Genomic DNA, 27,139 nt, shown 5'->3' with positions numbered 1-27,139 from the left:
TGGTAATCCATTTTGTGAACATTTGTTGAAACAACATATTTGTTGGCAGACGACTCCTTATAAACACTGCTATCTAACATTAGCAAGCTAAGCGTGCATAGCTCGACCTGTGTAACGTTAAGTAACTTGTGTTCCTCCACGAGTAATCGATCACTACTCAAGTACATCATGCGATCAATCGATCTGGATTTTCTTTTTTAATGCCCATCCCTAGTTGTATCATGTAGTACGCTATACTGCCATGTAGTACCATGCAATACCATGTAGTACTACTGTATATGCTTTATTATAGTCTCACCCATTCATTTTCTATTTGACTGACATACTGCATGAATATAAATAACCGGACTAACATTTGATTAACACTTGTGCTACAAAATAACAACACAGAATGTCAAGAGTTTGGATACCTGTCACATAGTAATGTCTAATGACAATATAGAATATTAGCTGGAGCGGGCCGTATGTGAAAACCAGCCCCTCCAGCAGTGCATTAAGCAAGGTCCCGAGCAGGTAAGAAAGTGAACACAAGGCGTTGTTTCAAATAGTAAATTATATTTATTCTCAGGGAAGGAATTCAAACCTTCACTCAAATTATATTTATTCTCAGGGAAGGGATTCAAACCTTCACTTGGCTATTGGGAAAAGAGGGGAAGTAATCCCACAAACATATAACAAATAGGGAAAAAGGTAGTTGGAGAACAGACAAGTAAATATAATAATTAAGGCTAATATGGGCTGTGTCCTCAGACACCAGCCAACCAGGTTGGCACTGGGTTATCACCCAGCACTAAAGCCAACACAGTGAATAAATAGTTCCAGTGGAACAGTAGCAATTAGGCACAAAAAGCCAACAATAGGATACTCCCACATCAATAGGGTAAGTCACACAAAGTGACAAGTAAACATAACAATCGCTCCACACAATAGTGGCAAACAAGGCACAAAGTGTCTACAGAGGCCACAACATATATATAGAGAGTAGAGCCATATGAAATCCGCGTTCACGGAATCGCGGACGGAATCGCGGAATTAACCAATAAAAATGGAATCAACTGCAAAACGTGGAATATTGCAGAATTTGGCCTAATCTGGACTGAAATTTCGTTTTTGGGTGGAACGTTTGGTGCACACGCGACCGGGGAGGCGGGGACTCTACAGCGTGTTACACACAACACAGCCGCGGTGCTCAAGCGTCTGGCTGCTTCAGTGTTAACATCGTCAAGAAGCTAAACAATTCCACAATAAGCCCTCAATTCAGAGCAGAACAGTATCCTAATGACTTTTATGCCTCCGGTGATGAGGTGTTTTGCTAATTCTGTCAACGTTCCGTGGACTGGACCCGCAAAAACACTTGCGACACTATTGTGATTAAATAGCTATAACGTTAGGACGTTTAGCTTCTAGCTAAATCTAGTGCACCCATCCATTTGTTTAATGCAAACGATTGTCATTATACACTGCCCTTTATAAACTAAATACACTTAAATAGCTATGTAACGTTATAGGACTATATGGAAATGATAGCTTCTAGAAGTTCTAGCTAAATCTGGTGCACCCATCCATTTGTTTAATGCAAACTATTGTCATTATACACTGCCCTTTATAATCTAAATAAACTTAAATAGCTATGAAACGTTACAGTACATAGGACTATAGATGGAAATGATAGCTTCTTGCTAAATCTAGTGCACCCATCCATTTGTTTAATGCAAACGATTGCCATTATACACTGTCCTTTATAAACGAAATAAACTAAACTAAAGGTGCCTAAATTATGCATTACTATATTTCATCACAATATAATAGATATAGCTAGGTTACTGACATTGTCATTGTGATAATGTCAGTAGTAGCTAGCTGTATCTATTGTTTACACTTGAAATATGTATTTTTATTTTGTCACAATATTAATTGAAAAATATTGTGTAAAATTGAACTGTATTTCTGAGTTGCAGCACTTAAAAACATTAAATGGACTGTTATATCTTATTCAATTGTGGACATTTATTCATTCCCACTTATTAGACACTATTTCTGATGGTAAAATGAGCATAAAAGGCAAAATACAGAATTCTGAAATATTAAAACGGAAAAAATGGAATTTGGGAAAAAATAAAATGGAATTTGGAAAATAATAAAACGGATTTCATATGGCTCTAATAGAGAGATGCAGTACATAGATACATATATAAACAGTGGCTTGGCTACAGAGGCCACAATATATACATATATATATACTCACCTTGGAAGCTACATCACACAGTCACATTTAACCAGTTCCACACAACAGTGGAAACACAGGGCAGCATAACTACCATTCCACATAACAGTGGCAATTCAAGGGCAACCTCTCAACACGATGATCACCCGCAAATGACAGAGAGAGACGCCCCGATGTGTGCCACCTCCCAATCTATTAACCACCCATCTCCACTGCCTGTCTTGAAGATGCACCAATCGGGGGCAACCAATCCAATCAGGGAGATGAGTGGCATCTGCGGAAACAGAAACAGGCGATTAGGAGATGACACAACACCACACATAGAAAACACAAATAATATATTACCCTGATGTTACATGGTGTTAAAATATATGGCAATAATGATAATGAACAACCCACGTATGTGACACCTCCCCCCATAGAAGCGAACCTACCGGTTGAGCAAAACATTATTTCCCCCATACAACCAACATCAGAGCAGTACCCCCAGACCTACCCTCTGGATAAGGCATCGGCCACAACATTGTCCACCCCCTTTTTGTGACGGATGACAATGTTGTAGCCCTGCACCAACACGGCCCAACGCATCAACCTCTGGTTGTGGTTATACATATGAGCCAAGAACACCAGGGGATTGTGGTCCGTGTGGACCAACACCAGAATAGCGCTGGAACCCACGTACACCTCGAAGTGCTGGAGAGCGAGGAGCATCGCCAGCGTCTCCTTCTCGATGGTCGAGTAGTTCAACTGATGCAGCTTGAACTTCACCGAGAAGTAGCAAACCGGATGATGCACCTCGCCCTCTCCCGCCTGCAACAGCACAGCTCCAGCCCCAGCAGCACTCGCGTCGACCTCCAGCTGAAAGGGCAACGCAAAGTCAGGGGCTGCCAGAACAGGAGCACTGCATAGGAGAGACTTAGCAGCCTCGAAGGCGCACTGACACTCCTCGGACCACACAAAAGGTACTATAGGACTACATAAAGAAGTGAGGGGAGCCACCACCACAGAAAAATTCCTACAAAAACACCGGTAATACCCTGCCATCCCCAGGAAACGCCGTAGCTCGCGCCTCGTGGAAGGAGCCGGATACGCCAGGATCGCTGTCACCTTAGCGTCCACCGGGCGGACCTGTCCGTGACCCACCTGCTTCCCCAAGTACGTCACCGTGGCTTTCCCAAACTCACACTTGGCGAGGTTCAGAGTTAACGAAGCCTCCGCCAAGCGTGCAAAAACCACCCGTAATTTATCAATGTGCTCCCCCCAAGTGTCCGAATACACCACCACATCGTCCAAATAGACGTTGCACTTAGACACACCCCCCAACACCATGTGCATCAAACGTTGGAACGTGGCCGGTGCGTTTCTCATTCCGAAGGCCATAACGGTGTATTGCAAAAAACGGTCTGGTGTAACGAACGCCGAAATATCAGATGCTCGCTCTGTCAGGGGAACTTGCCAGTACCCCTTCAGGAGATCGAGTTTCGTAATAAATACAGCGGGACCAATACTGTCGATGCAGTCATCCATTCTGGGCAACGGGAACGAGTCAGGCACCGTCACCGCGTTCACCTTCCTGTAATCAGTGCAGAACCGGGGAGACCCATCAGCCTTGGGAGCTAAAAGGCAAGGAGAGCTCCAGGGACTACGGCTATCCTTAGCCATCCCATGTTCCATCAGATACTCAGCCTCCTTCCTCATCACCTCCCTCTTCGCCACCGGACACCGATATGCGTGTTGTTTAATGGGGGTCGCACCCCCCACATCAATATCGTGCTCCAGGACGGTCGTTCTGGAAGGCACATCAGACAACAACACAGGATAGGATAACAACAGTTGACGTACATCATCACTCTGTGACTCGGGCAGATACAACAGATGGGCAGTGACCTCACTCATGAACTCCGAGTTAGTCAAACGCCCCGTCTGCTGACCCTCGGACAACGCCTTCAAATCGTCGTCCGGCAGGGGATTAACACACGTTAACAAAACAGCTGGAACAGCTCCTGGGCTGCCAGACTGCACCTCCTGCTCACCCTCACCAGCACGGGTGAGATACTTCTTCAACATGTTAATATGACACAACCGTGTCTTCCTGCGCCTCTCGGGCGTACATATAACATAATTGGTGTCTGATACTTTCCTCTCCACCTTATAGGGCCCTGCAAACCGGGCAGAGAGAGCTGACCCAGGCATGGGCAGCAAAACCAGCACTTCATCGCCAGCCTCGAACTGCCGCCCCACCGCCTTCTTGTCAAACCTCACCTTCATCTCCCCCTGGGCAGAGGCGAGGGCCTCCCTAGCCAGCGAGGACGCACAGCGGAGACGCTCCTTGCACTGGGAGACAAAATCAAACACAGTCGATTTAGGAGAAGAACCAGACAACATCTTCTCTTTGAGCAGTTTCAATGGACCACGCACACTGTGACCAAACACTAACTCTGCTGGGCTAAACCCAAGTGACTCCTGTTTAGCATCCCGAATAGCAAACAGTACAAATGGCACACCCTCGTCCCAACCACAACCCGTATCAACACAGAACTTTTTTAGCATCGCCTTCAGCGTCTGGTGCCAGATACCCAAAGCCTGTAACGATTGATTAAAGGTCTTAGACATGAAATTCGAGCCTTGATCACTTTGCACGGTTTTTGGTAAACCGTAAGTTGCAAAAAACTTGTTTAATGCCTTGGTAATTGCTGGGGCAGTAATCTTCCTCAGAGGTATCGCCTCTGGGAAACGGGTGGCAAGACGCATAATAGTCAACATGTATTGGTGACCTGCCTTTGTCTTAGGCAGGGGGCCAACACAGTCAATGATCACATGTTCAAAAGGTTCCCCTATCGCTGGAATGGGGTGCAGGGGAGCTAAAGGAACCCCCTGATTTGGCTTTCCCACAATTTGACATGTACTACAAGTACTACAAAATTTTACCACATCGGCCTTCAGACCGGGCCAAAAGAAATTTTGCAGTATTCTGTCATAAGTCTTTGAAATACCCAAATGCCCAGACCAAATATGTTCATGAGCTAACATCAAAACGTGACGTCTACACTCCACTGGTAATACAACCTGTTGCACTACATTCCAGGCATCCCCACACTCTAAGCCTGTCACACCTGGCCTAGCTACCCAAGTTCGCATCAACACCCCTTCCTCTATTAAGAAGGTGTGTTTCCTACTATCAGTAGTGCTGGCTACTGCCGCAAAACAACTTGTTAGGGAGGAATCATTTTTCTGAGCGTCAATCAACGCTTGAAGCGTTAGAGGCAACGGCACGTCGGAAAACTTGGGATTTACCAGTTTCCCCTGAACGCTACTCACACCCCTTTTCATCTCGCCACTAGACGGCCACCTGTCCTCAGCGAGAGCCTCACCACAGATGGAGTCACGCAGCGTCACCGCCTGCTCTCGTCTCTCCTGAGCCCTAGTCACAGCACAGATAGGAAAAACATTTGGGTGACTTTTAATCAACGCATCGCACAGAAACTCAGACACTGGGGCGTCCACCATCTCCAGAAATGGAATTACCTTCCCCCCAGCTATATCATTCCCCATGATAAAATCAATTCCGGCTACCGGAAAAGAGGAACGAACCGCCACGGAAAAACAACCTGTGACTAGTTCTGATCTCACATGTATCATATGTAACGGAGCGGGTGTGAAGCCCATTTCTATCCCGCGCACAATAGCACTTGAGTTACAAGACGACTTCTCATTTAACGGCAATACATCCGCCAGAATAAAGGACTGAGAACCACCTGTATCACGAAGGATCCTCACCTCGCGTTGGTCACAGACTTTACCCGACAGTGACACAAAACTGTCTGGTTTCTCCTGCTCTGGGCGTGAGACAGTGATAATCAACCCCACCCCCTTTGGTTTCTGAGCTGGCCTTTTAGTATCTTGCCGATCGCGCACAAATGCATAACAGTCCGCCACCAAATGACCTGGCTTCTTACAGTAATTACAATGTCTCTTTTCAGACGGAGGCGAGCGTGGCCGATACGCACGCTCGCCATTTCCCCGAAATGGTAATTCCCGAGAGGGAAACGCACTGCTTTTAACATACACAGTATCGTTACGCACAGAAGCATGTTTGTGCGTCAACGCCAATTCATCCGCCAAAACAGCAGCGTCTTGGAGAGTAGACACTTTCTGTTCATTCAGATACACCACGGTTCGTTCGGGCATACAGAGTTTAAATTGTTCCATGAGTACTAACTCGCTCATGGCTGCAAGATCCTGCACCTTACTCGCCGCGCACCATCGTTCAAAAAGATTCCTCTGTTCACGGGAGAAATCTGTATTTGTCTGAGAAGGGGATTTTCTGAGCGAGCGAAAACGCTGTCTATATGCTTCGGGAACCAACTCATACACACGTAAAACAGCATTCTTCACTCGCTTATAATTTTGACTGTCATCCATAGTTAATGACGCAACCGCTGCACTGGCTTTGCCAGTGAGCCTGGTCTGAAGTAAAATCACCCACATATCCTCCGGCCAATGCAGAGCCTGTGCAATCCGCTCAAAAGCAGAAAAATAAGCCTCTACCTCTGACTCTCGGAACATGGGCACCAGAGAAACGTGCTGGCCGATATTAAAGTGAGCCGGGGGAACCCCAGCTGGAGAGGAGGTAGCACTACCACTACCAGCTTCCAACCTCATCCTCTCTATGGTCAGTTGAAGTTCCCTGTCCTTCTCCTCCTTCTCCTGCAGCCTGTCTCTCCTCCATCTCCCTTCTCTCCAGCCTGTCCCTCTCCTCCTTTTCTTTTCTCTCCAGCCTCTCTCTCTCCTCCCCTCTCTGCTCTCTATCTCGCACAGCCGCTTTGTCCTCTCTGTCTCGTACAGCTGCTCTCTCTTCCCTGTCTCGCTCCTCCCTGCGCAAAATCGCTCTCTCCATCTGGAGACGGGCAAAACGCAGGCTAGAACGCTTATGGCCAGAAGACGTCGATTCTTTATCTGAATCGCCCCCCTCACTCTCAACTCTGGGAGCACTACCATTCTTCCTAATAGCACCACCCTCTGGGTTAAGATCACCTAAGGGAGATTTATCGCCAGTGTTTTTAACCTCCTGGTCCACTAACAGTGAGTCACTATGACTTACCACTCCCCGAGCCGTGCTAAACACCTGTTGCTCCACTAACCCAGCTATTACAGCCGCCTTCATATCAGCCTTGGACTGGGAACTTTGCACAGTAATATTATAATGTTTAGCAATAAGGCATAATTCCGCCTTAGTGCAACCGTCCAAATGATCCTCTGACGGATCCACTACAAAGACCTCCAAAACAAACGCAGACGCAGCCATAATATGTCCTTATGCGTGACTATGATACAAAAAAAAATATATATATAACGTCCTCACTTAGCCAACCATAACCGTGCGCAATAATAATAGACACATTCTGCATTTATACCTCTTAACCAAAACAATCCAACTGACCACATCTACTACCAATGAAAACAATAACAAATGTTCCTAACCACTCAACTAGGGTCACCTGTGTCACTCTAGCCTATCCCAGCTAAACTACTCCCCTAACGGGATGAGGGCTACACATATCTTCAGTCGCTTACCGATTTCATTGCGCGCTCCACCGGAATCACGACTCGTGCCCCCCACCCCCTAGCCAGGCAGGCGACCCCCCTGTTACCTATGTGGTAGAAAAAAGAGATCTGGTTAAGAGCATACACGAATGGTTAATTATTATGAAAAAAACACGGCATGGATACATAAATACCAATAAACAACAACGCCACTTTACCTGACACCATCAGCCCCTATGTCAAACGTACACAGCAGACCGGCATTGAGCCCCCCATGTCACAAGGACATGAAAGACCGGAAATGAACCCCCATGTCACATAGTAATGTCTAATGACAATATAGAATATAAGCTGGAGCGGGCCGTATGTGAAAACCAGCCCCTCCAGCAGTGCATTAAGCAAGGTCCCGAGCAGGTAAGAAAGTGAACACAAGGCGTTGTTTCAAATAGTAAATTATATTTATTCTCAGGGAAGGAATTCAAACCTTCACTCAAATTATATTTATTCTCAGGGAAGGGATTCAAACCTTCACTTGGCTATTGGGAAAAGAGGGGAAGTAATCCCACAAACATATAACAAATAGGGAAAAAGGTAGTTGGAGAACAGACAAGTAAATATAATAATTAAGGCTAATATGGGCTGTGTCCTCAGACACCAGCCAACCAGGTTGGCACTGGGTTATCACCCAGCACTAAAGCCAACACAGTGAATAAATAGTTCCAGTGGAACAGTAGCAATTAGGCACAAAAAGCCAACAATAGGATACTCCCACATCAATAGGGTAAGTCACACAAAGTGACAAGTAAACATAACAATCGCTCCACACAATAGTGGCAAACAAGGCACAAAGTGTCTACAGAGGCCACAACATATATATAGAGAGATGCAGTACATAGATACATTGTTATGTACTAGAGGCCTGATCACTCCTGTGTCACCGGGCATGCAGGTGAGGCCTGCCAATTAGCCAATTAGTGCTGATTGGTTACCTGCTGGGGAGCTTTAAAGGCAGACCTAGTAACACACATGCACTGTCTGTGCTTAGAGAAAGAGCTGTCGGGTTCTTCCAGTCCATGTCCGTTGGGTTACCTTAGTCATTTAGTTTACATTTACATTAATAGTTCCTTGGTTTAGTAGCATTTTTGAGTTAGAGCACAGGGTTTTGGTGTTGGTTACACATAGGTTGCGTACCCATGAGCCAGGGTCGTAACAGTTGGGCGCTCGTCCGGGATCTTTTACCCCTAGAACTTTGTTTGGTGTTTTTTTTTTGTGTTGCACGGGGTGTCATGGTATTATGGTTTGGGTGGTGTTCGTTACATATGGTGTAACGTGGGGGCTGAGCCATTTCATCAAACAGGTGAGTATGCCGTATTTGTTTGTAATTTGATGTGACTACTTATGCTGTTAAAATATATAGTTTAGTCGGCACCACATGTAGATAAGGACATTATTTTCTGGTTGTTGGTTAGCGTCCTGTGCACCACGTACTCCTGGGGCGGTCAATGAAATGATTGGTATATGATCTTTGACTGGTAGCAGGTGTGGTTGAAGAAGGTTAGGTCTACAGGGCATTAGTTTAAGGGTAGGTAGATTAGGGCGGCCAGAAAACACAGGTAGTGTGGTAGGGCTTGATTTAGTGTTTCTTAGGGTAGACATGTGGTGGGCCGTTTTTTCTTCTTCTGCAGTTTAGACGTAGAAGCATATGTAGTCATCAGGTTAGAAGGCGCACCTGTTTGGAATTGTTTGTTGGATTTATTTTGTTTGTTTGAGTGTTTGGTGAGCATACCTGGTAGCACCTAACACCCTGCGTGTATGACACGTCTATTTAGGGTGGGTGTGTTTTTTTTTATTATTTTTGTTGTGCAACCTAGAAAGGTGCGCTCCGTAGAGCTCACATTTCCACCGCGTTCCCTTCTGGTTGTTATTATTGGCATTTAGCATTATTCATGGTTCTTCAGTGGTTCTTCGTGGTTCTTCAGTGGTTTGTTGGGGGGGTCTTCGTGGTTCGTTAGTGGTTCTTCGTGTCTGTGAGGTTGGGTGTGTAGCTTGGGGTGTCTAGTTCAGTGACAATGGCTTCCATCAGGGACTTTGTTGATCGTCCGTCTCATGACTTATTAGACAAGTTTTCCAAAGAACAACTGCTAGAACTTGCTGTACACTACAGGGTAGAGCTTTCTGCAGGGGAGAAACGTTTGAAGCCGTCTGCCTTGAGTGCTTTAAGGGTGTTACTCATTAGAGAGCAGGTGCTTGAGGAGAGGGTGGAGGAGCCTCCTTCGTCTGGCGCGTCTCCGCTATTACCTGGGGTAGAGGGTGAGTGGAGGATTAGGGAGTTGGAGTTTAGGGAAAGGCAGCTAGAGCGCGAGGAGAGGAGAGAGGAGCGTGCGCTTAAGGAGAGAAGAGAGGAGCGTGAATTTAACAGTGAGCGTGAACTTAAGGAGCGTGAGCTTAAGGAGAAACAAATGTTGCTGGAGCACGAGCATGCACAGAAGGAGCTTGAATATAAGCATGCTGCCTTGCAGGCGGGTGCTCTGCATCCAGAGTCACGTTCCGGGTTTGATGTAGGCAGGAATATTAGGATGGTGCCACCATTTTTTGAGAAAGACGTGGAAAGATATTTTCCCCTTTTTGAACGGATGGCAACCACATTGAAGTGGCCTGATACCGCCTGGACACTGCTGCTGCAATGTGTTTTGGTTGGTAGGGCACAAGAAGCCTACACTGCTCTGTCCCTTGAACAAAGCGCTGATTATGAGCTGGTTAAAGCTTCCATTTTGAGGGCTTATGAGTTGGTCCCTGAGGCCTATCGTCAGCGTTTTAGAGGTTATCGTAGGTCGGAGGGGCAGTCTTATGTTGAGTTTGGAAGGGAGAAGGAGAACCTGTTTGACAGGTGGTGCACTTCTCAGAAGGCAGAGTCAAGAGAGCAGCTTAGGCAGTTGATTCTCCTAGAGGAATTTAAAAGATGTGTTCCTGATACCGTTTCCACACATCTAAATGAACATGGGGTATCGAAGATAGGCGACGCCGCTGTCTTCGCTGATGAGTTTGTGTTGACACACAAGTCCGTGTTTTTGGAGGACTACCGTGTTGAGTCCGGGGATAGGCGTCCTGTTCAGGGGGGCCGTTTCCCAAAACCTGTGTCTGCTGGTCAGTTAACTTCACCTCCTAGGCGGGGTGGTTCTGCTGGTGCATTCCCAGAAGGGATTATCTGTTTCTACTGTAAAGAACCTGGTCATATTGTTGCTGCATGCCCGGTGCTTGAGCAGAAAAATGTCAGAACCGTGGCTCTGGTAGAAACCATATGCAGGACGCCTATACCAACGTTAGATGGGGAAAGTATCAAATGTGTGGACAAAGAGCTCGAGGGTTCCTCAAGGTTTATGATGAATGGATTTGTTTCCCTGACTAATGCACTAGAGTCCAAACAGGCTATAACAATTTGGAGAGATACCGGTGCTTTTCAGTCCCTCATTCTGGAGGGCGTTTTGCCGTTTTCAGAAAACTCTTCTTTGCATTCCGGTGTCGTTGTTCGGGGCTTTGGGGGTGGATTTGTGGATGCACCTTTGCATGAGGTCACGCTCAATTCTCCCTTAGTATCAGGCAATGTTGTTGTGGGGGTATGTTCTCACATTCCCATAAAGGGGGTGTCCTTCATTCTAGGGAATGATTTGGCTGGTGACAAAGTGTTGGCTACTCCGGTTGTAACTCCCATTCCTGTGGTTTCTGAGGTCTCTAATGAGCTGGCACAGAAACATCCAGGAGTGTTTCCTGTGTGTGCTGTGGCACGAGAAATGTCAAAGGACAAAAGTGATGTTGTTGATACTTCGACTTGGGACATTACACTTAGTGACACATTCTTTGTTGAATTAAAATGTGTACCTGTTGAGGATTTTGGAAAGCACACTGTGGATGTACCTCTGCATAATGATTCTCTTGATTGTGGTTGTGTGTTAGGCCCGGTGGTGAAACCAGAGTTGGCATGCGTGCCGGAGAAGCATGTGACAGGAGATGATATGGCAGCGCAGTGTCTCAAGGTCTTCCCAGCCTGTACGGTGGCTGAGGCCACGAACGAATTGGAGGATGAGTGTGGGAAGGATGCTATGAGAGGTGCTGTTGTTTCATGTGACACCGTTCTAGTTGGAGAGGCTACTAAGCTTGACTTAGGCTGCCAGCCTTCCCACAGTAGCTCTATTGTCCCTAATGTTTCACTTGTGGGCAGGGATGGTCCCAGTATGTCAGTTGATGATTCTGACATTGATCCACATGTCCACACTGATTCTCTGCCATGCACTAGGTGTGATGGTCAACCTAGTTACCTGTGTCCTGTGGAGCAGGAGCCGCCTTCGCGACCTGGTCTGTTGAGTGGCAGCCATTTTGATTTTGATCAGGACAATGTTACTTTGGGTGACGCCATTTTAGATGGTGTTCCAGACGTTATTGTGACTGTCGTACTGCCATGTTCCCGGTACACTGGGGCTGTACCTGAGGCGGTACAGCCTACTCTGGATGTTCACGGTGTGCAGTATCCTGAACTGCCAGTGCCAGGTGGGATGGATATGGGTGCGGTGGTGGTATCAGTGATCTATGGTTTTGTTGTGCTGTGTTCTGTTCTGTTAAGCGCAGTTCTCAGGTTGATTTTGGTTTGCAGTATAATTTTGACAGATCGGTATCGGTGGTCGTGTTCGACAGGGGCCGACCCGGTTCTTGCCTTGAACCATTTTGATGTTTACGTTGGATCCTCCAGTTTACCCCTTGTTGTGTATACAGACCATAACCCTTTGGTTTTTCTTCGCAGCATGGTGAACTCGAACCATCGTTTGATGCGATGGAGTTTGTTCCTCCAGGCGTATAACTTGGATATTCGCCACATCGTGGGAGGGACAACGTGCTAGCAGACGCCCTCTCACGATCATAGTACCGGTGTTTGTGGTACCCGTTATCGCTGTTGTGGTAGTGGCCCTGACAACTAAGGGGTCACAGTTGTTTTTTGTTTTGTTTATGGGTTGTTGTGTAGTGGTTGCCTCTTGGGCAACCAGTTTGGTGGGGGAGGTGTTATGTACTAGAGGCCTGATCACTCCTGTGTCACCGGGCATGCAGGTGAGGCCTGCCAATTAGCCAATTAGTGCTGATTGGTTACCTGCTGGGGAGCTTTAAAGGCAGACCTAGTAACACACATGCACTGTCTGTGCTTAGAGAAAGAGCTGTCAGGTTCTTCCAGTCCATGTCCGTTGGTTACCTTAGTCCTTTAGTTTACATTTACATTAATAGTTCCTTGGTTTAGTAGCATTTTTGAGTTAGAGCACAGGGTTTTGGTGTTGGTTACACATAGGTTGCGTACCCATGAGCCAGGGTCGTAACATACATATATAAACAGTGGCTTGGCTACAGAGGCCACAATATATACATATATATATACTCACCTTGGAAGCTACATCACACAGTCACATTTAACCAGTTCCACACAACAGTGGAAACACAGGGCAGCATAACTACCATTCCACATAACAGTGGCAATTCAAGGGCAACCTCTCAACACGATGATCACCCGCAAATGACAGAGAGAGACGCCCCGATGTGTGCCACCTCCCAATCTATTAACCACCCATCTCCACTGCCTGTCTTGAAGATGCACCAATCAGGGGCAACCAATCCAATCAGGGAGATGAGTGGCATCTGCGGAAACAGAAACAGGCGATTAGGAGATGACACAACACCACACATAGAAAACACAAATAATATATTACTCTGATGTTACATGGTGTTAAAATATATGGCAATAATGATAATGAACAACCCACGTACGTGACAATACCAAAAACCTTTTTATATACAAGCATAAACACTGAAGACATTCGTTATAATTTACATGGTATGCAGAGCAAGCTTCATGGTCCTTCTGATGTAAGCTGCCTGTAAGTAATGTAAACAATCGGCGCATGGGTGAGTTGCATCATTGTGCTGTCGGCAACTGTTTACGTTTGTGAGTGCTAGTGCTGTCCCATTTCGTAGTGCAGCTCTGAAGGGTGACTCCCCATCGAGGGCACTCCAAAATGGGGGGGTAGGGCCAAGGGGAGAAATGGGACGCAGCCTAAATGACAGACAGGATTTTGTGCCTATTACCCTAACCTGCCCACTAATTTATTTTAATATTTTTTACCACTTGAAATGAAAATATGAAATATAATAATTTTGAATATTTTGAATGTTTCATATGCGCCTCTTCCAAATTAATTAACCTCTTAACTCATTGACCGCCACACTGTTTTCTAGGGATGTTCGATATTGACTTTTTTACCGATATCCGATATACCGATATTGTCCAACTCTTAATTTCCGATAATATCGCACATCCCTACTGTTTTCCCATCTCTACTCAATGGCGCCAGTGTTATTGATGTTTGCGGACCCATCGTGTGTTCTGTATTATAGCTATGGAGCAACACCATCATCCACACCACCCTCACCCACTTAGAGGGCAAGGACACATATGCCAGACTATTATTCATCGACTATAGCTCTGCATTTAACACGGTCATCCCACACAAACTCTCTACTAAACTCCTCACTGTGGGTCTGACACCGGCTCTCTGTAACTGGGTGCTGAACTTTCTTACAAATAGGCCCCAGTCAGTCAGAGTCGGCAACCGGACATCAGGCACAAAGGTTCTAAGCACAGGAACCCCCCAGGGCTGCGTGCTGAGCCCCCTACTGTACACCCTCTTCACACACGACTGTGTGGCCTCCCAGAACAACACCAGTATCATCAAATTCGCAGATGATCACTGGGGGAGCTGAGGAGGCGTACAGAAGGGAGGTGGCGGAATTGGTGGCCTGGTGTCAGGACAATAATCTCTCCTTGAACGCAGACAAGACCAAGGAGATGATTATTGACCCACGGAGGAGGAGTGTACAGTACACACCTCTGTACATAGGTGAGACAGAGGTGGATAGGGTGAAAACCTTTAAATTCCTCGGTACCCACATCAGCGAGGACTTCACCTGGGCTCACAACACCCAACAGATAATAAAAAAAATCCCACCAATGACTGTACTTCCTAACAAGGCTGAGAATATTTGGCATGCCACCCAAAATTCTCAGCAACTTCTATAGAAGTACGGTTGAGAGTAGGGCGGCTAGGTGGTGTAGTGGGCAAGGCACTCGCCACCAGTGTGGAGACGCTAGGATTCGCGTGTTCGAATCCAGCTCTCCATATTGTTTTCAGTTTAGCTGGTCGTCCGCAGTAATACACATTGGCCGTATTACGGGGAGGGAAAACTGAAGGGTGGGGATCGAACGTTGTGAACAAGCGACTCCTACAAGTCGGTTGGTGCGCCTGCGCAGTAGAATCAGGAAGTGTCGGGGGCAGTGTGAGCCTCCCACGCGTTACTCCTCGACACTGAGAGATCGAGCTGCGCAGGTGAAAAGATGCGACTGCTGTTACCTCAAGTACCGGAGGGGACTTGTGCTATGTATGACTTAGTCCACATTGCAGCCGGCTTGTGGGAGGCAAGAAACAGCGTTCGTGACGGGGGAGGGTTGGATGATACGAAATTGGGATGGGAGAAAATATAGAAAAATGGGAGAAAAAGTGGATCAAAAAAAAAAGAAGTACGGTTGAGAGTGTCCTTACCAGCTCAATCACGGTCTGGTATGGAAACTGCACTGCTAAGGACTCTGAGAGGAAGGCACTCCAGCGAGTTATTAAAACTGCTCAGTACATCTCTGGAGCAGCCTTCCCCTCACTACAGGACATTTACTCTACCAGGGCCACCAGGAGAGCACATAATATAATTAAGGACAGTACACACCCCCAGCACAGACTCTTCAACCTCCTGCCATCAGGCAGGCGATACAGGAGTCTGAAAGCCAGAATTACGAGACTGACAAACAGTTTCTACCCACAGGCCATCAGGCTTGTGAATGCCAGCTGCCCCACCTAGCACCCCCCCCCCCCCCCCCCCCCCCACAGACACACACCTTCTTGAAACTGATCCCCCCCACCTGCGTTTGTTCCAGGCAGACACTCTGACCTGACTGCTGCTGTGACCACACTGTCACCCTTCCCCCGAACTATTAATCACTAAATATTTTTTTTTAACTGCCACTGTGACCCACGGTCACCTCCATGTATATTGTAAATACTGATCGGAACGTGCAATGTTACTCACTGTGCCTTGTATATATTATATTTATCTATTTTTACCTTATTTTCTAGCACTCACTTGTATTTAAATATGTTTTAGTTAAGTATTTTGTGTGAAGGGCGGACTAGCAAAGTAAGATTTTCATTGTATGGCAAACTGTCCGTTTAACTGTGCATATGACAATAAACAATCTTGAATCTTGAATAGTATGGCTCATTTGACAGGCATTGTTTATAGTCCAACACTGACTAACCAGTTCATTTCTACATACTTTTTTTTGTGCGCTATTCCATGCTAAACATCTCCCCTTTCTAAAATAATCCAGTATTTCTTTCTAGATCACGAGATATGACGTGTTATACGCATATGCCAAAATCGTTCGGGTTGCTCGCCTGAAACTCCAAATATTTCCAAATCAAAGGTATATACCATATATATGTCGTTTTACCTCGAAACTGCGATCGTTACCAAAAGCATGTTTTAGGTTCGGTAAAACACGACACTGATCGATACAAAAGCATGTTTTTGGTAAAAAAAATACCAGCAGGTTGTACCTAAAATAGACCTTACCTTAGTCAGAAGGTACTCTAAAATGAATAAATCCCAGTCGTCCCATCGCGATTGCAATTACTCGTGTATATTGGGCATGGCTGGATGGAGAGCTCTGGTGGACGCCCTATGCCCCCCAACGGGGTAAAGAGTATTAAGTCAAGTAAGTCATTGGGCATGGCTATCATATGGGAAACAATAGGTTTGAGGCATCAAATCTCCGACCAATTGCTATGTCCTGATTTCACTTTGAGGGGGAAGCAGCCGGAGGTACCTCAGTACTGAAAGACAAGACAGTACCCAGTTCAAAAGGTAGGCGATACTGTCACCTGGCGGGATTCGATCGTCATTGCAATTTTAACATAGGCAGCGGTGCCAGGGAGACACAGGCAGCTCAGAGCGAGTGTTTAGAATGGGGATCAAAGGAAAACGATTAACGGTTCTAAAAACGAAAAAACTCGTTTTTGGCGCTGAGCGGTTGGCGACGAAACACGAATACCGTAAATCCTCAAATATAGGACAGGTCTTCTATTTACCTCAGCTGCAAAGAGCACCAGGCCTTTATTAGAGAGAGGCTTATATAAGAGGCAGGCCTTAATTTAAAAAAATGACACTCATGGACATAATCCCTTCATTTTCAGACTTATTATTATTATTATTATAATTTTTTTTTAATACGTACATTGTCTGTCTACATTTATTTAGACTAGCATTGGTATTTAAATATTGAGTGCAGTTGAGTAATTGTGGGATTAATGTAATTCACACACTGAAGTTGGAACTGTATACTAGGTTGTGGGGTCCGGGGACGGTTTAGCGTGTGGTACCTTCTCGACTTCCTCAATCAAATCGACTTGTTGACATGCAGTAGCTTTAGCTACTAACGTTATCATAGCCATCATGGTCTGTAATGTGTCAACTGGACAACGCCAGCCCCGTCTGCCAACGCCATATAGATAGCGAACGTTAACGTTTGCAAACGAAGTCAACGTCATCCAGCTGACACCACAGATCTAGATATCATGACAACGTTAGCTAGCGCTAAAGCTAACCAGAGGGAAACGTTAATGTACGGTAGTCAGTGTAGCGGGAGGCAGCACTTGATTTCCATTGGCAAGAGTTTATCTCATTCTATATCACGGCACGAAAAATAAAGAAAATACTTTTTTTGCGACCTTATATTAGAGACCGGCCTGTGTTTGTCTAAATGCATCAACACCCCGTCCATTATAAGAGGCCCCTCCTTTATTGGAGGTCCCTCCTCTATTTGAGGATTTACGATACTCGTTTTTGGCGGCCAATGAGTTAACAGGCGCCCCCAAAAGTGGCAAATTTTTTTACTTGAACTTGAGGACTGCATTTTGCAAACCAAAATACTATACTTTATACTTATAGCACATGCATGGGCCTGGTCTCTTTTGAAAGATGACATTTTGAAGTTTCTGATACAACTTTTAGTGCTAATGAAATAGAGTCACATAAGTCTGAACTTGAGTTGTAGAAAAACTTTCTGTAGTAGTTAGTAGTCCAGAAGTAGTATTTCCAAAAACATTGGTATGGCTGAAAAAACAGCCTGGGTCCATAGCCTGAACTAAGTCTTGTGTAGTACATGTCCAAATTACAAATTTCAAAAAATTTAAAGAGCCATTTTGCCCCCTCTTGCACGAATCTTTTTTTATTATCTGGAGCCGCAAAACCAATTTACCCTTAAAATTAAGATAACAGTGTATAAAGTTTTATATATTATACTATATATAGAGAGGGATATATGCGCATAGATTAAGGCATATGTTATTGGAATTCGTTTTCTCTAACGAACGCATATATTTATATATTTCATATAATTTCATGACATTTACATATCATCTGTGCGCCGTCAGACATATTCGGCCGTCAGACACATTTGGCCATCAGACACATTCGTCCGTCAGACACGCTGCTAGCGCATAACGGTTCTGTGTATCTGTTATTTAGTTAATATACAACCGTGTTTGGAAAATTTGAGTTTGTTAAATACATGCTTTTGATTTTGGCGTGAGAAGTCTTTTTGTTGTTCACTAATTTCTCGCCACACATTAAGCATACAAGCCTGCATCGTTAGTAGCGGAAGCAAATTAATATTTTCCTCCAAGACTTTTATTGTTTTGGATTTATCTATGGTTAGCTTACTGGGGGGTCGGAAACTCAAGATTATCCACCTGCAGACGGCAGGGAGAGGCGCTGGGTTTGACGTATATTTTAGTTGATGAAATATTAAACACAATCCACTCTAATCTCACGCTGGAACGTGCCAGTGGCCAAGAAATCCCAGGGTGGAGAGATCTTGAATGTGCACAGGGATAGCATTCGTGTGTTTTGTTTCACGCTCCAATTTGGGTCCCTAATTGCGGCACAAATCAAAGAAAATGTGTCTCGGGTAGCGGACTCTACTTGCTCTCGGCAAATAGATCTGCCCTATCTCTGAGTTTGACAACAATTAAGTTGCTTTGGTGCCATGTACGCACGGTCAGAGCTGTGCGTAGATGTACGCACAATCTCAAGCACACGTTCATATTGATAAATCCCACTTTATCTTACACTTTGCTTAGAAATTATCGTACACATGGTTTACGCACATTTATGTGCGTATGCAGCATTGATAAATGAGGCCCCTGGACTCGTAAAAAAGACTCTTGATGTGGAGGTTCCTCCTATCGACTGCTCCGTTACCAGCAAGGTCTCCTCTATATTTTCAAAAGCCTAGAGAAAGCTTGTCTTAACTAATCAATCATTGCGAATTATGCATGTCAATTTGATAATTTTATCATTGCGTGCGTGTGCCTTTGGAGACCTATTTCGGTATGTGCTGCGTCTATTCTATGCACACTGTCTCCATCTATCCGACTCGGGAACACGGCATCATAGCATTCTTTGCTAGGTTCAGTGTGGACAACCCAAAGCGGGCAGATTGGGGGCGTAAGAGAATCTATATCGCAGTATAATGCAGTGAGTTCTGTGTGATAAAGGCTCCTCTCCTCATAACCAGACATGGGCTCCTCTCCTCATAACCAGACATGGGCTCCTCTCATCAGAAACAAATTGGTGTTTTTCTGGGCAGATCTGCAGACATCGCCCTGATAGCTGGAGGAAACCGGAAGCGGTGGATCATTGCCACGGAGAACATGCAGGTTGGAGACATCATAAAAACATCTGGAGTCATTGGGCGGATGGCAGGTATGACTTCAACAGCATGTTGGTTCAACTACTGTGTTCCATATATGTACCATAGAGAATAATGAATAAATAGGAAATAACTACTTGTGTTCCATATACGTACCATAGAGAATAATGAATAGATAGGCAATAAATAAGCCACCCTCTTCTGTGGATTCAAACATTCAAAGAGATGTTTACATATAACTTTTTCATGGTCAGTTAGTTGGTGGGTGGTCTGAACAAATAACCAAATATTCGGTGTGTGCAGACATTCACAAAGGCTACAATAGATGACAAGTTAAAAAAATTAAGATAAATTCACCACACCATCTGGCACTCTTCCATGGAACTTGCTTATCATGCTAGGCTCATTTGACATGCTAGGTCCATCGTCCTCACTTGTTGCATAAACTGATGTTTTCTTTGGTGCCATGGTAGGACAATTCCGGTTCACATGTCCCACAACAATGAATGAATGAATGAAAACTTTATTTACCAGATTGCAGAATGGGTACAATACAGTACGGCTCAATACACACAATTGTTAAGGGGATGCAGACCAGAGAAAGACGTTTGTCTTGTTTACATCAGGGTCCCCCATTTTCAATTCATAGTGACATTTATGACATACACAACATATATGACATCTTGACATTTATGGTATAGGGACATACGTGACATACAGTGCTGTTACATTTGTGACATATACAATATGCAAATATACAGTACTGTTACCCATAGATCCTGACAGAGAGTATATACATATGATGGTGAGGAGACTGTACATTAGGAGGGGGTGGGTGGGTGGGTGGGAGAGAAATATACATACGGTGGGGGGAGAATATATACATACGGTGGGGAGGAGACTACATTAGGAGGGGGTGGGTGGGTGGGAGAGAAATATACATTCGGTGGGGCGAGAATATATACATACGGTGGGGAGGAGACTGTCTATTAGGAGGGGGTGGGGGGGGTTGGACATTTACGGTGGCCAGTTTAGAATTGCAGCCTCCCGTAGGTGCTCTTTAAGAGCGATTTTGAATGTGGGTAGGGATTCACATTCCTTTACAGCTTTGGGTAGGGCGTTCCACATTGATGTGGCATAATTGCGAAACGTGTTTAGTCCCTTGTTTGAGCCGAATCTGGGTTTAACATGATTTGTTGAGCTTCAACAAATTTGTAATTTTTTTTTACAAAAAACTTGTAAACCGTGTTAATATGTACCTAAGTTGCGTGTGGGTCAATGAACACACTCGGGTTTACCAAACCGTAGGTTTATTTAACATCTAGATATGACGTGACGGCAAGAGCAGGTTCATAGTAGCGAGGCAGTTTGTAAGCAGTAGCACTACAGGTACGGTGGCTCGTAGTAGTCATTAGTCAAACTGGATAATCATTTAGCCAATGATCTACATCCCTTCCTTTTAGCTCAAATCTCATATAACAAAATACTGTATCACTAGGTAAATGTTAACATCACAGAACATTTCTTTTACTTTAAAATTCTACAATTTCCAGTAAACAATTTAATGAAGATACACTTTTTTTTTTTTTTTTTTTTTTTAGGATCTTTTTCTCCCTCCTTTTTCCTCCGATTTTCTCCCATCCCAATGTTAGTCGTTATGCCAATTCCCAATCCCCTTCCTGGTCGCTGCGCACTTACCCCCCACAGTCGGTCTGGGAGAGTGGAGGCTACCACGTGCTTCCTCCGACACACGTCCAGCCAATCAACTGCTTCTTTTCACCTGGCAGCGCGGATTCTCACTGAGAGGGCGTAGCGTGTGGAAGGATCACACTATCCCCACTTAGATCCTATCCGCGCTTAGCAGGCGCCCCGACCGAACTGTAGGAGTCACTGTTTACAACGACCTGGACCCACCCCGCCAGCTTCTCCCACCCTCTAATACTGCCAATTGTATTAGTGTGAACGGCCAGCCAAGCTGGTGACAACCCCAGAGCTGTGAGCTGGATTCGAACAGGCGAATCCAGCCGCTCCGGGGTTGGTGACAAACGCAATCTCCGTTACGCCACCTGACCACCCTTAATGAAGATACTCTTAGATAAACTTGAAACTATCCATCTGTAGACAAAGGTGGACGAGTATATATCACTTTGAGAAGTAGTGCATTCATAAAACATGGAATCACCATAAGTGCATAAGTGGAACAACTTAGTGCAAATAACATTGACACATTGGCATAGCATTTTACATTAACACTATGGTCGCCAAAAACCCCTTACCACGTCATTCCCCGCCATGCTCATTCTGCCAATGACGCCGTAACACGTCTTTGATATCAATATTTCAAAAATCTGTGATCGAAATCATATTTCTCCCCCGGAGACTTGAGATCTACTGTTGATCCCCTCTCAACTCTCCAACGGTTCAAGAGCGCCATCTGGTGGCGGATCGCTCAAACCGGAAACCGGAAATGGAAGCTGGTGCTCATTCCAATTCGGTCCGATCACTCGCTAATAGTCCCAGGACTCGGGCTAGACACAATGGTTAGCAATCCGTTACCAATAACTCGATAAACAACATGATTTTTCTGCTCCACGCTCATCGCCCAACGGCCCGAGGAAGCTACGGTTAGTTTCAGCATTATTTTTTAACGTGTTCGATATAAACTGCTCTGATGATCATATCACCCACACTAGATGAATCATCTAACGTTGGTCACGGAATTATAAACGACCCCCCCCCCCCCCACCCGGTCAACATCAGATGATAAGTAGTAACTTCTAGAAGCACGTCCATTTGAAATTTTTTATCTTGCGCCGATTGCTATCAAACTGTATACAATCATCAATATAATGCATTTAGGGCTATAAATCACGTTCTGGAGAAAGCTGCAGAAAACGATAAAAACATACTTATACTTTAGACCGTATTTTAGTATGAATATGTGAATGAAAAAGTATAACGTTGCTACACCCTGAACAATAGATACTTGATGTTGAATGGGCCATAGTAATGTCAATTTAGCAATACAATTTAAAAAGTTATAGCCCTGCACTAGGGCTGGGCGATATGGAAAAAAATCATATCGCGATAACGATATGATAATTTTATTTTATTTCTCAATATCGATAATTATCGAATTGTTATAAGTATAATTTTTTTTTTTTTTTTTTTTTTTTTTTTAAACAACATAATGTATGTTTATTTTGCAGCAATTCTTTGTCATTGCCGCCATCTTTAGTGTTACATCCCCTCACACTCCAGTTCTCAGGCTGCAGCTGGTTTAAAAGCTAAAGTAAACCGGCTTCTCTGCTGGCTGTGGCTCCAGTTTATTATTTATGCTAGTTTATTTTCGATCTTTTGGCGCTTTTTTGGTGGACAAACCACTGCACATGTGCACTGTGACTCGTGACTGGAGTCTAGTTCTGCTAGCACACATAGCCTACTGTGTACAGACGGTTTCAAAATGTATTTTAAATTAGAAAGCAAACAAAATAAATGGACAAGAGAAAAAGAAATCTGAATTTGGTCAGTATTGTCATTTGGACAAGCAAAGCCATTATTTTAAGTTGCAGGCAAGAAAGACAAGTCTGTCCACTGTCTCTGGTTTTAAAACTGCCCTGTTGCAGGTTAAAAAAAAATTATAAAAAAAAAAAAAAAAAAAAAACGATTTTTCGATTTTTTTATTTCGATATTCGATATCGATTATTAAAATATATCGCGATATTTATCGTTATCGTTATATCGCCCAGCCCTACCCTGCACTGTAAAGAAGGGGAACTTCTCCATAGACAAATAGAGCTGGTGTGGGATGGTATATTATGAATTTAAGCCTGGCGACCAAAGTGTTAACCATGTTATACACAGCAGTTTTCTTTACTCTTTTTTTTATTATTATTATTTTTAATACAATCTACTGTATATACTTGGGGTTTGGCTTGCAGATGCGGCCTACACGAGTTGTATATTGTGCGTTACTGTTCTCAGCTGGGAAGCATGCTGGGTGTGTTGGCCGGGTAGAGTGTGTGTGTTGCATGTTGTTTGGCCCTGGTGATAGTGGCGTGAAGGGTGCATTGTTCACTGTAGAGGAGCTGGTGTTCTGGGAGTCTGGGTCCTCTGCGTGGAACCGTGGTGGTTCTGTGACAGGAAGGATGTGACTGCGATTCCTCCTGTATGTCTTCCCGTTGGACTGGATGACGTAGGAGCTCTTCTCCTTCACAGTCCCAAGTCGGTCGTACCCTTTCGGGGTCTGCATACGGACCACCTGTCCCTCTGTTAAAGGTGGTAGTGGGCGACTTGACTTGTCAAAGTGGTGCTTTAGAGTGAGCCTTCTGTTGAGCTGGGCGCTGACTCGCCGGGCGTCCTTGGGGGCTGGTTCCAGTAGTTTGCTACACACTGGAATGGCTGCGTGTGTCTGCCGTGACATCAGACGTTCAGCAGGGGAGCCTAGTGTTGAGTCACGGGGGACGTTCCTGAGGTTTAGGAGATTGAAAAAAACATCGGTTCCATCTTTTTTTTTTTTTTTTTTTTATCCACTTTTTCTCCCATTTTCTATATTTTCTCCCATCCCAATTTCGTATCATCCAATTCAACCCTCCCCTGTCACAAACGCTGTTTCTTGCCTCCCACAAGCCGGCTGCAATGTGGACTAAGTCATACATAGCACAAGTCCCCTCCGGTACTTGAGGTAACAGCAGTCGCATCTTTTCACCTGCGCAGCTCGATCTCTCAGTGGCGAGGAGTAACACGTGGGAGGCTCACGCTGCCCCCGACACTTCCTGATTCTACTGCGCAGGCGCACCAACCAACCTGTAGGAGTCGCTGTCCACAACGCCCGATCCCCACCCATCAGTTTCCCACCCCCTAATACGGCCAATGTGTATTAGTACGGTCAACCAGCTAAACTGAAAGCAAATGTGGAGCGCTGGGCTCGAACAGCCGAGCCCAGCGTCTCCAGATTTCGTGGCGAGCGCCTTGCCCACTACGCCACGTAGCCGCCCCACATCGGTTCCATCTCTATGAGATTTCTCCATCAGATGCTTGGCACTTCTGACCGCCCTCTCTGCGAGCCCATTAGACTGTGGGAACTCTGGGCTGCTGGTGGTATGGACAAAATCCCATTGTTTGGCAAAGTCCTTGAAACTCTGACTGGTGTATTGTCTAGCATTGTCAGAGAAGAGGGTGTGCGGTGAGCCGTGGACTGAAAAATGTCTTTTCAACTTAGATATCACAGCCGATGATGTCAGGCTGTGGAGAAGGTCGATTTCGTACCAGCCAGAATACGAATCTACTAGCACTTGGTAGTGTTTACCATGCCATTCAAACATGCTAGACCTACAAAAGGCCTTCGACACTGTCAATCACACCATTCTGATTGACAAGCTAAAAGCAATTGGTTTTGGGATGTCCCGATCCGATCACGTGATCGGAATCGGCGTCGATCACGTGCTTTTCAGAGTATCGGGGATCGGGAAAAAATAATAATAAAAATCGGCAGTCAAAAAAAGAAAAATTTTATTCAACAAACATGACCATGTCCACGTCTTAAACTCATACGGAGGCCTTAGTTTTGGTTTTAAATTACATATAATATATCATCATTAATGTATTTATTGTCACACAGAGCAGAATAATTATCCACAACAAACACATTCCCCTTTAATTTTCACCGTTGCAACAAACATTCCCTTTAATTTAGACGCTACACGCTACACGCGAGTCGCGACCACATCACAACAACAACACGTCGCTCCCGAAACACGGTTAATATCCACTGACTTGAGCAGCTAGACTTAATGTCAGAGGTTTGGAACTAAGCATTTTAAAATAGAGAGTCAAGCCAGTTGCAATGTTTGCAAGGAGGAGATTCCGCGTGGAGGAAAAACTCATGAAGCAGCAGGCTGGAGGCGAAGTTTTCAGACTAACTTTTCAACTGGAGGATAACGTTACGTGACTGAGGATTATCATCGGCGTTTCAGACCAGAATGGACCATTACGTAAGTCGAACACTGAATGTATACTAATGTGCAAACATATATTGAAACTTTTAATATTTCTCATATGAAGCAGAAGCACATTTCTCAGGGTGAATGTAATAACAAAAGCCTCCGCTCTCGCGCCCTATTATAGGCAACAGATGGGCTTGTCTCACTCTGCCAGTTTCTGACAAAAATGCGTCAAAATTGATTACTAATGTGAAAGATCGGATCGGAAACGATCGGATCGATAGATATTTAAAATCATATGATCGGGATCGGATCGGAAGCAAAAAAAGGCGATCGGGACATCCCTTTATCAGTGAGCTGGATACAATCCTACCTGGAGGGGAGAGAACAGATGGTGGAGGTAAACGGTACCCTATACCCCCCCCTCACAGTGAACTGTGGTGTTCCACAAGGAAGCATACTAGGACCACTACTGTTCCTAATTTATGCAAATGACATGTCGTCAGCTTGTGACTGCAACTTGTTCCTGTTTGCGGACGACTCAGCCCTGCTGGTCTCTGACAAGAACAAGTTACAGGTTGAAAAAACCCTCAGCTCGGAACTAGGCAAAATCTGCATATGGCTCGCCGACAACAAACTATCATTACACATGGGCAAAACAGAGTCCATTCTCTTCGGTTCAAATAACAAACTCAGCAAGACCGACGGCTTCTCAGTTACAGTGGGTGACAATATTGTCACAAGGAAAGATGAAATTACCTACCTGGGTTCCATCCTAGAGGCTAATCTTTCCTGTGACAAAATGGCATCCAATGTAATAAAAAAAGTCAATCAACTAACTCGATTCTTGTACCGGATCTCCTCCCTGGTAAACAAGAATACCCTGAAGACTCTGGCAGGAGCACTCATTCAAGGGTACTACGACTATGCTTGCACCTCATGGTACCAAAGCACCTCAAAGGCACTAAAAACCAAATTACAAACATCTCAAAACAAACTAGTCAGACTACTGCTTGACCTGACTCCTAGAACCCACCTCACCCCTGCACACTTTGCCAACCTAGGATGGCTTAGAGTAGACGACAGAGTACAGCAACTTGCAATGGGCCTGGTCTACAAGATACACTACACGACCAAGGTACCCATGTACATGTCAAAATACTTCCCAAAGGTCAGTGAATACCACGATCACAACACCAGAGGGAGCTCCACAAATCATGTAAAACCCAGATTCGGCTCAAACAAGGGACTAAACACGTTTCGCAATTATGCCACAACAATGTGGAACGCCCTACCCAAAGCTGTAAAGGAATGTGAATCACTACCCACCTTCAAAAACACTCTCAAAGAACACCTACGGGAGACTGCAATTCAAAACTGGCCCCTACAAATGTCCTAACCCAGTTGTCCAATAAAGACCAAGCATGGCTTTGTCAGTATTCCAATGTACCCAACCCCCCCCCCCCCCCCTCCACCTCCAATGTACAGCCCCACCCAACCCCACCCCACCTACCCTACCTCCTCCAATGTACAGTTTCTATGTCAAATGTAGGTCAGTATTCCAATGTACAGTGTCCC

General features: G+C 45.0%; 1 protein-coding gene across 1 annotated transcript in view; it reads left to right on the top strand.

Annotated features, from left to right (window-relative positions):
• The window catches only part of mrpl2 (mitochondrial ribosomal protein L2), an 82,841-nt gene that overhangs the window by 11,192 nt on the left and 44,510 nt on the right, over window positions 1-27,139 (top strand). The window contains exon 5 of the mRNA XM_084320148.1: window positions 19,557-19,672. Coding sequence (XP_084176274.1) covers window positions 19,557-19,672 — 116 coding nt within the window. The remainder of the gene's footprint in view (window positions 1-19,556; window positions 19,673-27,139) is intronic.

Source organism: Notolepis coatsorum, assembly GCF_963971535.1.
Source record: "Notolepis coatsorum genome assembly, chromosome: 8".
Classification (NCBI taxonomy): Eukaryota; Metazoa; Chordata; class Actinopteri; order Aulopiformes; family Paralepididae; genus Notolepis; species Notolepis coatsorum.
This window is presented reverse-complemented; position numbering and strand designations above follow the sequence as displayed.